General features: G+C 26.8%; 1 protein-coding gene across 1 annotated transcript; it reads right to left on the reverse strand.

Annotated features, from left to right (window-relative positions):
- Window positions 1-189: 189 nt before the first annotated feature.
- On the reverse strand, window positions 190-678 carry LOC100852487 (RING-H2 finger protein ATL34). Its single transcript, XM_003632192.2, has one exon. The coding sequence runs from the start codon at window positions 676-678 to the stop codon at window positions 190-192; it is 489 nt and encodes a 162-aa protein (XP_003632240.1).
- Between the last annotated feature and the right edge of the window lie 12,740 nt (window positions 679-13,418).

Here is a 13,418-nt window from a genome sequence, read left to right on the forward strand (position 1 = left end):
AATCCATGCGCATAACTTTTCAGACATCTTCAAGAACACATGAAATGATATGAAAACAAAATTCACCATACAGAACAATTTCTTGATTTGTATTGTCAAGGAAAGAAAAGAATTTTAAATCTTAAATCTTAAAACAAAATAAAAAAATATCAGCCTCCCAAACAATCTTGAAAACCCCTCATAAAGAATTCAAACTTTGAGGTATTGGACAGTGGGATCGAGGGGATTTCTGCACAGAGGGCAAGATTTCCTCTCCGTCAGCCACCGCCATATGCAAAACCCATGAAACCTGTGCGCACACCCCATGCTCTTCACATCCTCATCCCCACTCTCCATCTCCTCCTGACACACCCCACACACTTCCCCCTCCTCCGCCACCGTCTCCCTCCTCAGCCCCTCCAACACCGGATCCACCGTTTCCGCCAATATCCTCCCCATCTCCACCATCACTCCCAGCTCCGTCTCCCTCAACACCGCCCCGAAGTCCCGGCAATCCGCCGCCGCCCGCGACTGAGCCAGCTCGTACGTCATCCTCTTGAGCTTCCGCAGCTGGAGCTCCTCTCCCTCGAACCTACCAGTTCCAGCTTCACTCGGGCGATGATCGGCGACGATCTTGCCCCAGTGCTCCAGTCGGTGGAGAATCTGGGCTGTTGCTCTGGCTATCTGAAGCTCATCCATGGTTTCAGGCTTCTTGAGGATGGAAGAAAAAAGAGGTTGAAGAGTTTCCACTTTTAGAAGAAGATAACCGTTTTTTGAAAGAATTTTAAACGGATATATAGTTTGGTGGGCGGTATGCCGTGTTTGCTTCGGTCTCATCACGGGAAACGCGCATTCACTTTTTTCTTTCTATTTTTTATTTTTTTATTTAATAAATAAATGACAATTATTTATCACAGGAAGGGTGCAACTCGGCATGGGACCCACGGATGTAAATCCTGGCCGTTGGTATGATTGAAATCGCGTTGATTTGACTCGTAGGTATGACTTGAATGGTCAGGATCGGGAGGCGGCGAAGTGTGTTTGACTGTTGCCTCTCTTTTTCTTTTTAATTTTCTCTTTTTCCTTTTCCTTCTCGTAAACGTGTTAAAAGAGGTAAGTTTGTGAATTGGAAATGGGGTGGAAGGATCTGGAATCTATTTTTACACATAGATATACATTTAAAAAAAAAAAAAATTTCTATTTTTCTTTTTCTCAAAATATGTTTTAAAATTAATTTTTTAAAAACAAAAAATAGTAAAATTATTTAAATTTGATTCAAATGAAAAATAATAAAAATAATGAAATTGGATATCATCTATTTTTTATCTTAATAAATGTTTAATAAAAATTTAGCTTGATTAAAATTAAAAGGAATTAATTATTTATTTATATTTTAAACCATAAAAAATGAATTATTTCCAATAAAAAATAAGGAAAAATCTAAATTGATTTAAAGTTTGTTTGACAATTATTTTAGGAAGCGTTTTTTTTTTTTACGTAGAAAGTATTTTTGAAAAAAAAATGAGATGTTTAATGAAATTTAGGAAATATTTTTAAAATTTTGAAAAATCACTTTGGATTTGTTTAGAAACTATTTTTAAGAACAAATTTATGTTCTTCATAATAAAAAAATTAGCAAAAACATGTTTGATAATAAAAAACTATTTTTAAAAAATAGAAAATAAGATATTTTTAGAGAACATCTATTAATTGTTTTTTTATTATTTTCACTTATTTTCTAAGGATTATTTTAAAAAATAATTATACAAACATGTAAAATGATTAAAAATAAACTATTATACATAAAAATTATTTTTAAAACATATTTAAAAATATTATGGATCCCACAAGGTATTTTAAGTAAATTTATATATCCATTTATTTTTTTTTTAGAAAATATTTTTTACTTTTTTTTTTTTTTTTCAAAATATGAAAACTTTGTATTGATGTTTTCCCCTTTTTTTGGGGAGTTTTCTAAAATAATAATTTTTATTTTTATTTTTTAAAAAGAATAAAAAATAATTACAGCTCATATAACACTGGTATTAATATTCCTTCAATATTATATTAATTATTTTATTAATTTTTAAAATTCATTGGGTCATGTTGGGGCTTAGGGATGGTGCCATGTAATTTGCATTAAAAAAAAAGGCAATTAATGAGAGATTAGAGTTGGATGATTAAATAGCATGAGGACTCTATTTAATATCAAATGGCTATAATTAAGACAATTATGAGCAATTATATGAGACAATTCATCATTTGTAAATTCAACTACAAACGTGGTTCGGTGTTAAGTTTATAAAAGAATTAATGGGTTAAAAGGGATGAAATAATTCATATATTTGTGAATTTAACTATTTTCATGTTTTTGTTAGAAGAATAACTCATTTTTTGACATAAATATCCTTAATTATTTTAAGTATTGTTTCAAAAGAAATGATTACTTTACAAAAAAAAACTAAGGGTATTTTTATCAAAATGAGACTAAAAAATGATGAAATGTTAGATTTTTAAATTGGGTTTTCAACGACCCTTTTAATCAGATTACCTTTATGAAAATGGAGCCATGTGACAAGATGATTAAAACATGGAAGCTGATGTGAAAATAAAGAAATGGGGATATATATATAAGAGTGTCCAATTTATGAAAATAACATAAATACCATATACAATTCAATAGACTAGAAATATATCATGTGAGAAATGAGGAACAATGCAAAAATAATATAAAGAAGTTGAGAGAAGAGAAATGCAAACTTTTTTATAATGGTTATGCAAGTCGCCTACATTCACTTTCCTCAAACTCCAAATAAAGTGGGGTTTTCATTATTTTAAAGACTTTTATAGTCAAAGTTTTCAAACTTCTACATTTGGATTCCAAGGTTCCAATGAACCTTCACAACTTCTTTGAGTAGTCACCCTACTTGAATAGATCTCTCACAAAGAGTAGATAAGAAAGAATTTGAGGATTCCGAATCTAGTAGCAAGTTAAGCTCTTAATATATGAAAAAATTAGGATGACTTTGAAGATGCACAAAAAGATTTGTATGTCTAGAAATCCATGTACTTGTAGAAAAACTTTAAATAAGAAGAAAGAATGTTTTGCAATTGAATGTAGTTGTTGTCTTATCCATAAATGTTCTAATACTCTTCAATGTATAGCTTTTCTCTAGTTTAAGGACCCTAAAAGTCACAAGAAGACCTCAACCGGTCAAGTAACTAGTTTGATTGGTTCATTAGTCGTTGTGTATTTAATGCTCTTGAGGTGACTTTTGGGGTTTAGGTACTCAACTATTTAGGCAACCGAATCAATGGACTCTCAACTGGTCCTCAACCAATTGAGGCTCTTACCTCAACTAGCACACATATAATAATGGAAGAGAGAAAAGAAAAAAATGCACCATCAATTGGTCAAGTCCATTTGGCTCAATTGATTACACTGCAAAGTGCTTAAAATGACCCAGTTTGAGGTTTAGAACCTCCATTAACTTGTGTACACATTCTTAAAACCTTTTAAGGTAAGTTTAGAAAAAAAATTAGCTCAAGGTTTTAATTTAAAACAAAATTCATTTATTTCTTTGATTTAAAAAAAATGATTTTAAGTTTAAGGAGGGATGAAAATAAAATTTTTAATGCATGAAAACAATTTAGACTTAAATGCACCAACAAATACTGTCTTTCATTGAATCCTAGGTCATTTCAAGTCTTCAAGAAACCCAAGTCTTCATTGTATTGATTTTCCTTCATTATTGCTTGAGCTTTCTTTGAATTTTTTACAAGTAAACCTAAAAACCTTAACATGATTTTTACCATTGGTAACTTTAACCTTGTTTTGTAATCATCAAAATCCGATTAGGGAAACCCTTGAGTTAACAACTAGTAAACCATAAAACAAGTCATACATTCATTACCTATAAAGCATAAAATTGATCAATATCATAGTGATCAAGCTTCAAAGGCTACCATGAAGTTTGACAGTGAGGAGAATGTAGTCGGGATAAAGGCCCTTAGGAGAAATGTCTCGTGTAATATGGTTTGATTCATGTTATTTAACATCCTTATTGTAATGTTCTTATTGAATTAATATAAATCCTTTATTACATTTTAACCAATCCCTTTTACTCCATTTAGAAATAAATGAAACTTAATGGATGTTTGGTAACTTAATTTATATCATTAAGTAGATTAAACATATTAAGTTTACAACTTAAAATTATTTTCAACTCCAAGTATTAACTTAAAATCGTTAACTTATTCTTAATATTACAACTTAAATCCTTTTTACCTCATTTCCCCACATTATTGAGAGTATATTTTAAAATTATGATTCTATATCCATAACTCATTTTTTATAATAAATATTTTATGGTTATCTTATATATTTACCATCTTTATATATAGATGTTTTATAAATAAATTTATTGCTTAAAATTAATAACAATGAATATAAATTAAAATGAATAAAAAGAAATATTAGTTAAAATTAATGAGAGTAAATGTGTCAATTTTATGATTTAGAATAAATTTTAATTTAATTGTATCAAACAACCTTAATACTTAAAGTAGAAAATAAATCATAAGTTTAAATTAACAACTTAAAAACAATTTAACTTAAAATTAACTTAAGTTACTAAGCAATAAGTATTAAGTTTTATCAAATACCAACTAATAAAAATAATAATTGGAGAGGGGTCTAGTGCAAGTTTAGTGATTAAAAAGTCTTGAATTCAGGCATAGAATATGACCTAATGTGCAAAAAGGGCCCTAACATATGTGTACAATCACTTGAGGAAGATATTTAGGCACACTATATTTTGTCAAGAGGAATTATAATATTTGGAAATGGTGATGGGCTCCTCAAATAGGACTAGACTAATGGTATTGAACATTAAATTGCTTTGGGATACCCATATATTAGACCGATACATCCACTTAGACTAAGTGGTAGTCTTTATAGAAAGGTAAGAGATCTTACTACATCCAATTTTTGGCTTACATGATGGAACTATTATTAAGTTTTCCAAACTAGCATTAAGCTTTGTACTTAGGAGAGTCAAAGACAATTCAAAGAAAGTCATGGAACCCAAAAATACTATCACATGGACAAGAGGGTGAAGAACTACTAACCGATCCACCATTATCACCTAATAAGGAGTCTACTAGCTCAAGGTCACATACTATAGGCTTAAAAGATATAGAGACTAAACTATCAAAAATGAGACAAGCAAAAGTTTACAACTAGAATTTCTCATTTGCATTGCATCCTTGATAGATGAGATAAACTAATTGAAAATCATAATGGAGAAAAGTTTGAAAAGAATAATTAACTTCATAATTAAACATATGAACATAGTAGCAGTGTTAGCTATGCAACAGTTGAAGTCACCCAACTAGATGGAATCATGCTTCTAACCCCTTTAGTTGGTAGACAGAGTGTATATATTGGGGAAGTTGCTTGGTTCTTCAAAATTAGAGATCAACTTGTGGGGAAGTTGGTGGAACCACATTAGTGTTGGTTCTTGCAACTTGAATGGAAAACCTTACATAGTAGTATATCATTATTTTGTGTCAAAATCATCATTTTAAATTTTTGTAGGAGATGTTCTAGTGAGTCATCATCTCATTGAACATGTTGAATTTAGGAATGACGAACCCCTTAAAGGCTTCTTTTTGTATAATGACATTGGTAAATGATGGAAGTGATTCCTCATATGGCTTATAATGCTTCAATTATTTAATGTGGTTGGGTTGAATCAATAATCATTGGTTGTATTGACATTTTTTTGGTCATATAGTTGTGTGGGACTACGTTGCATTCAATTGAAGTTAGTAGACTATTGTTTTCTTGTTGCTTCATTGTTGATAATTTTATTGTTGTACTTCATCGCAATAGTTGTGAGTTGGGTGGACTAGAGTGTTGATTGGCTCTATTTAATTATTCTCTTAGTTGTGCATTTTCTTAAGCCAGATCCTCATTTTTTTTGTTCTAACTCTTCCATACACTAGAGCATCTCGTTTGTTTCCCATGACACTTTCTTTCTTTCCTTCTTCTACATGTTTTGGATTCTTGATATATATGAGGATCATCTTATGGACATTTGCTATTGCTCCAAGTTTACACCATTGCTAACAAATTGCTTTTCTTTTGTTCCCACAAATGATGCCAATCTATTTCATCCTTTGATGACTTAGAAGTCATCCTTAATTGATCTTTGTTCATTCCTTGCAATCATAAAGTTAGAATAGGGATGGGCCAATTAGGTTTACCTATCTCCAATGATCAAATTAGTCATGGTTTTATATAGAAACTAATAGATAAAGAATATTTAAATTTGATTACTTCTCAATGGATAACTTCAATCCCTTTATAGACCTTTGGAGAGTTAATCTCATCATTATTTACATTGTCCATCAATGAATTGATTATAATGTCACTTAAAAGAAATGTTTGTTACACATGGGAAGGGTTTTCATTATGACTTATTAAGTTTGACTATTTCATTACTGTTGAGGGGGTCATCAGTTTGAGAATTTAGTATGTGACAATTCATCTATTTTGTTATGAGGAAGCGCACATAGATGATACGATAGGGGGTACATCATCTCACTAATAATGGAGGTCAATTCACATTTAATGAGTTATGACAATGATAGGACTTGATTGATGGTTGTGTGGCCAAATGTCATCTTAAAATGTTGTACTACCTTTAATCTTAATGGGGCTCACCCATGTCTTTTGGGACACACTTGTTATTTGAAGCTTAACCCATGTCCTCCCAATCCCATTTGTATGGTAAACCCTAATTTAGGTAAAATTATAGGATATTCATTACAAAGTTATAAAAGATCTCCATTTTAGAAAAATGAGTCACTTTTCAAAACAAGAAGAATCAACTTTTTTGGATAAAATACCCTCCATTAAACTTGTTTATACCACATCAAAACATTTTTTATAAAATAATGTGAAAGGTATTTTTATCAATTTGAGGTTGTATTTATAATTTTTAAAAATATAGAAATTACTTTTGTAAAATTGTGGTCCAAATTTCTCTTTCTCTCGTCTATCTATCTATATTTATGAAAATTTTATTTCAAAATTTCTTTCCTCTTAAAAGCTCCTTTAAAATGTATCCACTTTAAAATTTACAAAAAGAAGAATTTTATGGCCTATTTCGTAATTATTTTCAAAAACAATTTTGAAAAATAGTTTTTAAAAACTATTATCTGATTTTTATAAAATAAAAGTTTGTTTGAAAACCTAAAATGTTTTTAATATTTCTAAATATGTTTTAAAGATAATTTTTATATCTAGTGTTTTATTTTTAATTATTTTACATATTTTTACAGTTATTTCTTAAAACAATATCTAGAAAACAAGTGCAAACAATTAAAAATACTCTTTGAAAACATCATGTTTTTTATTCTTAAGAACAAAAAACAGAAAATGATTTTTGACTGTCAAATGTATTTTATGTGTTTTTTTGTTTTGAAGAATAAAAGATTGTTATAAATAAACAGCTCCTAAATAGCCTTTAATTATTATTATTATTATTATATTTGTTTTATTGTGTATCAACATATAATTAAATGCATAGTAAGTCATTTTTACTCATAGATAAGATCTTCTTAATTGCACAAAAACTAAGGGTTTGTTTGTTTTTTAATAAGTCTTAAAACAATTTGCTTTAAAATTTAAAACATATTTTAGAGTTGTTAGTTTTTAAATTTATTGTTTTCATGAGAAAAACTTATCTTAATAGAAATTATTTTTTACTTAAAAAGTCATTTTATCCTCAGTATCTTCCCTCTCTTTCAACCTTCTTTAACTTTGCTATAATATTTTAATCTAATTTCTTACATCAAATAAAATCAAACTAATTTTTTGAAAATTTTGAAAAAAAAATCTTATTTTAAAAATTAGTTAAACTACTTTAATTTTATCCAATTTAAGTGAGAAATAAATTTAGTATAAAATAGTAAATTTGTCATAAAAATATAATTAAAATTATTTTTTTAATCCATTTTCCTTATGTTTCTCGAGAAAATTTAAATCTAAGATTTTCTTTCATGAGTTGTTACTCAAAAACTGAAACTAACATGAAGATTGTTCGATTTGAATAAGAAATTAATCTCAAATAAAGCTACAAAATTTCAAAATCAAAACTAAAATTCTACCACATCTCCTCACTATTTTCACATCATGATTCATCCAATTCTCAAAAAATTTAAATTCCATAAATTTTTATAAAATTTATATTAAAATTAATTTATCATAAATTTTCAAAATTCAACTTCTCACCCTACAACAAAACCTAAACAAACTAAAAGTCATCAATTCCAATGATTTTTTTTTTTAATTAGAACACTAAACTTGAAAAAAACCCGATTAATTTTGAATAATAGAAAGTTAAGATTTAATACTCTTTTCCAAACTAACAATCCAAAAATTAATGGATTATCTCATCAATGGAAAACATATTTTAATTACAAATCTATAAATTTGAATATATATCACATAAAGAGAATTGTTAACTTAAAAGATTTCTAACATTTTCTTAGAAACCAAATATAATTAAAAATATTAATTATCATCCAATTTCCCACTAATTATATAATTAATCATTTCAAAATTTTTATTATAGTAATAAATTATAATAGTTTGGTAAATCCACTTAATGACTTAATAAGACTTGAATGACTTAATTTAAGTATTAAGAATATATATATTTAGTAAAATATACATAAAGTTAAAATGACACAAAATAAAGTCAAAATAAATAACTTTTTTAAAATCCTAAATATGATTTACTTCGATAATACTATTTGTTTCTTTCTTATTTCTCTTTCATAGCCGAGGGTAAAATACGTGAATTTAATGGTTAAAAACAATTAAATTGATTTTACTAAACAACTTTAATACTTAGCTTAAAAATTAAGTGACAAGTTTTATGTTATTAGTTAAATTTAATTTAAAGTTAACTTAAATTATTTAATATTTAGTTTTAAATTTTACCGAATATTACCAAATCTATTTTAGACCAAAAAATAAGATAATACTATGATAAAAACAATTAACACTAATACTTTAATTTTATTAGATATGTGATATTTTACACTAGATAGAAGAGAAGTTCTTAACGCTATATAAATATGACTCTTTTTAAACTTATAAACATGTTTTAAAACCGTGAAAGACCTTTTGGGTTTAAAACAATATTTATATAGTTAAGTACGAGTTGTTACAAATTAGATCATAGTCGTTACTTGACCTTGGTGTGAGAGTTTGTTTAGCATCGTGAAGTGAACCTATGAGACACATTAAACCTAAGTTAAACCTAATCCATTGTACTTAACTCAAATCCAATAAGCTCATTTTTCAAATTTGGGTTAGGTTAAAGTTAAATAAGCTACACTTATCTTGATCGAGTTATATGGTTCTAAATTAAGTTGGTTAATGTTGGATCCGAGCAAACTTATTATTATTATTATTATTTTTTAATTTTTTAGATATATTTGTATCAAAGTAATAATAAATAAGACAACAACATTTTAGGATAATAATAAAAAAGTAAATAAAATTTATATATTTTTCTTGTAAAATGGAATAATACGCGTATATATTTATAACATTAAAAGAGTTTGAGTTAGCCTCAAATTGTCTAAAACCCAAGACAGAATTTAGACAAATAAAAAAAAAAAACCTTAATTTAAATCTTTTGCAAATATTAAAATAATTGATTTGATTTAATTATTCAACACGTGCATGCACAACCTTTAATTTTGATAAATTTAAAATTATTTATAAAAATAATAAAAATAATAATAATAAATTCAAAACTGTGGGTAAACGTCATGACGTGGATTATTAGCAAAACATAATGCTGTAGGAGTTCTAATCCGACAACTTAAGCATGACTCCTCACTTGGCCCATTGTCCATTCGACCCACAAACCCATGAACAAGATGGTGTACCCACGATCTCATAAGAGAATTGTGAAATTAATCTATAAAAGTCACTAATTAATAAGGAAAGGAGTCTAAAACTTGATTGCTTCAATATAATCTAGGATCATTTCCTGTGTTGATAAAGATATGTTTGACAACTATTTTCGAGAATAGTTTTATATTTTAGGAAATAAAAATAAGAAAATATGTTTATAACCGGAAAATATGTTTCTGTTTTATTCTTGAAAAACAGAAAATAATGTGTTTTTAGATAATATATTTTTAATTGTTTTAACTTGTTTTCTAAAAATTGTTTTAAAAAATGATTATACAAACATGTAGAATAATTAAAAATAAACTATTAGATATAAAAATATATTTAAAAATATTAAAAACATGTTAAGAATGTTTCAACTTCGGACTTTTATTTTAGAGAACATCAAAGAAAAAAATTTTAAAACTATTTTTCAATTTAAGAAAAAAAAAACAATTATCAAACAAGGTCAACTATTTTTGAGAATAACTTTGAAAAATATTTTTTAATGTTTGTACAACAAAAGTTTGGTTGGGAATCTCAAATATCTTTAACATATTTTTAACATTTTTAAATATGTTTTTAAAATAATTTTTATATATAATATTTTATTTTTAATTATTTTATATGTTTGTATAATTATTTTTTTAAATAATCCTTAAAAAATAATTGAAAATAACTAAAAAAAATGTTCTAAAAACATTATGTTGTAAAATCGATTTTTTTTTAATTATCAAATATAATATTTTTCTTTTTTTTTTTTCTAAATAATAAAAAACCATTCTTAAAAATAATTATCAAACAAACCCTTAATTTTTTCAAATAATAATAATAATAATAATTTATTATATAAGTCAAGATGCAACTTGTACTATATATAACCTTATTCTAACTTTTATATTAAAATCTAAAAAAAAAAATAATTAGTCAATAAAAATAATTTTTTTTATCACACTTAAAACTATAACTTTTGACTTGTAAAAAGCTAATCTAAACAAAATATACTCTATTTTTAAATCATCATTTTTTTTAAAATAAAATCTCTTTAATTAAAGTTTCTTGTGAAAGTTAAAAAAAACATTACTTCTATTGGTAATTGATTTAAAAAATAATTATAAAAAATAATTTTTTAGAATCATTTTTGAAAACTGTTATTAAATTTTTATAAAATAAAAGTATATTTGAAAACTTAAAATGTTTTTAACTGTTTGTAATAGTTTTAAAAAATAATTTATATATAGTATTTTATTTTTAATTATTATATTTTGTATAATTATTTTTTAAAATAATTTTTAGAAAATAAATAAAAAATAATTAAAATATATTATCCGAAAAATAACCTATTTTTTATTTTTTAAAATAATAAAATAAAAAATAATTTTTGATTGTAAAATATATTATAAAAAGTAATTTCAAACATGCCTTAAAATCCAACGTGTTAGTCAACAACAAAAAGAAAAAGAAAAAAGAAAAAAAAATCGAAAACGTTATTTAAATATTAAAGAAAGGCCGCCAATAGAATCACTTCAATAAATTCGTATTAAATTGTCTTGGGAAGTCAAAATATAAGACTCATATATTATAACTGTCCCAATTTTAAATGCCAAATTTGTCCAATTGAAAATGAAAGACTAAGACGTGGAGGCACGTGCGGTGGAGACTGTTGGCATACGTGTCGGTTGTGTTGTGTGGTCCTCTTCTATTATCAATAAAGCGAGTATCAAAATTTCGGCTGTGGAATCATAACGGATTGACAACACCTTGTTTGGTTTGCCATCACTTTTTAGAAAAATGGACTTCCCTTTCTCATTAACTACCAAACTACCACTCCCCTTTCCCCAATTTTTTTTTCCTTTTTTTCTTAATTATTTTACATTATGGTTCAAATGAAAACAAGAAAATATGGTAACAAGTAAAACTAAAAGATTTTATGCTTCACTCCAACTTTAGATTATGTATATTATTTTAAAAAAAATATACACCTTGCCCGATTTAAAATAAATCAATTTTATCGACTTAAAAAATTCTAACTTGATTTTTTTTCTTTAATGATATGTTTTTCGATTAAATTATAGTCTAACCAAAATCAAATAAGGTAAAAAGTTTCCTAATATCCTATTTTAAGAGTGTTGTACGATCCATCTTTCAATTCGATCATTTATGAACCTAGACCAGCTTGTCATATTCAATAATTTGAAAATTTTGCTCGATAACATTGAAAGAGAAAAGAAATAAATAAATAAAGAACCCCTTCTCTCGTAGGACCACCTTAACAATCGACCCATCGGTTAACAAAGCTCAAAAGGAAAAAGCAATATGCACATTGGAGTGAGAAAATGGGTTGTTCAGCCTAATATTAGCATATTAACATAGAATGGAACATTATTTTTCAAGGTTAGGTTTTGTTTGAGCTTGAGGGGTATGGTCATGGTTGAATGGTCATTGTTTTGAATGGATGGTTTGGTTTGGTTTGTGGGGCATGATGGGTTGGGGGTCTTTTGGTGTGTGGTAGTGGTTGATAAGCATACAATCCCACTACAAGATATGAAAAAGTAGGACCACTTGCTCAAAATAGGGTCCCCAATTGTGACTTGTGTGTGGCTATCCCACTTTTTCAAAAAGTTCACTAACATGGTGGTGTTGGTCCCTATCAATGCGTTGGAAAGACTTAGGACCTCCTAAGGCCATTTTTGACCTTTCCCCTTAGATGTGAACACCATTTAGGGCACATGGTTCTTAACCCACTCTTTTTTTTTTTATACCCAATTGAGAGCAATGGTCAAATTTGATTTTTTATTTTTTATTTTTTATTTTTGTGATTTTTTCTTCCTACCCAATTGAGAGGAAGGGTCAAATTTGATCCTAGTGTTATTTTCCTTTAGTGTGGAATAATATATAAGTTTGATTTTTAGGCTTATTTTCCTATTATAGTTGAAAAACCCACCAATTTTTTTTGCCTTTCTTATAAATTTTTCCATGCCCAATTAAGAGAAATAGCCAAATTTGACTCAAATCCTATTTTCCTATTATTGGAGGATAACCCACAAATTTATTTTATTTTTCATTTTTTGAATTTTCTTTCTCCCCCAATGGAGAGAGGAAAGGTCAAATTCTAGTTTCAATCTTATTCTTCCACTAATGTGGAAATAAATAAAGTGAAATAGTTGACTTTTGTACCATTTTTCTACAATTTTATTAAGTAATGTGTCAGCCATTTTAAAAATATTATAATAATATTTGGAATATTATTTATTTATTAAATAATTTTACTTGATGTGAAGACCTATACTTAATTTGGAATCAATTTTTATTTATTAAAAATATAAAAAAATAAAAAATTATGGGATTTAGGCAAAATTGTACTTTCCCATTTGACTAAATAAAAACTCAACTAATTTCCAACACCATGATAAAAACATTTTGAAGTCAATACAATAAGTCAAATTTTATTTCCAAA

This window comes from Vitis vinifera, chromosome 6 (assembly GCF_030704535.1).
Source record: "Vitis vinifera cultivar Pinot Noir 40024 chromosome 6, ASM3070453v1".
NCBI lineage: Eukaryota > Viridiplantae > Streptophyta > Magnoliopsida > Vitales > Vitaceae > Vitis > Vitis vinifera.

Excerpts from the sequence above, each read along its gene's own strand:
- LOC100852487 (XM_003632192.2), bottom strand. The coding sequence starts at position 678 with ATGGATGAGCTTCAGATAGCCAGAGCAACAGCCCAGATTCTCCACCGA.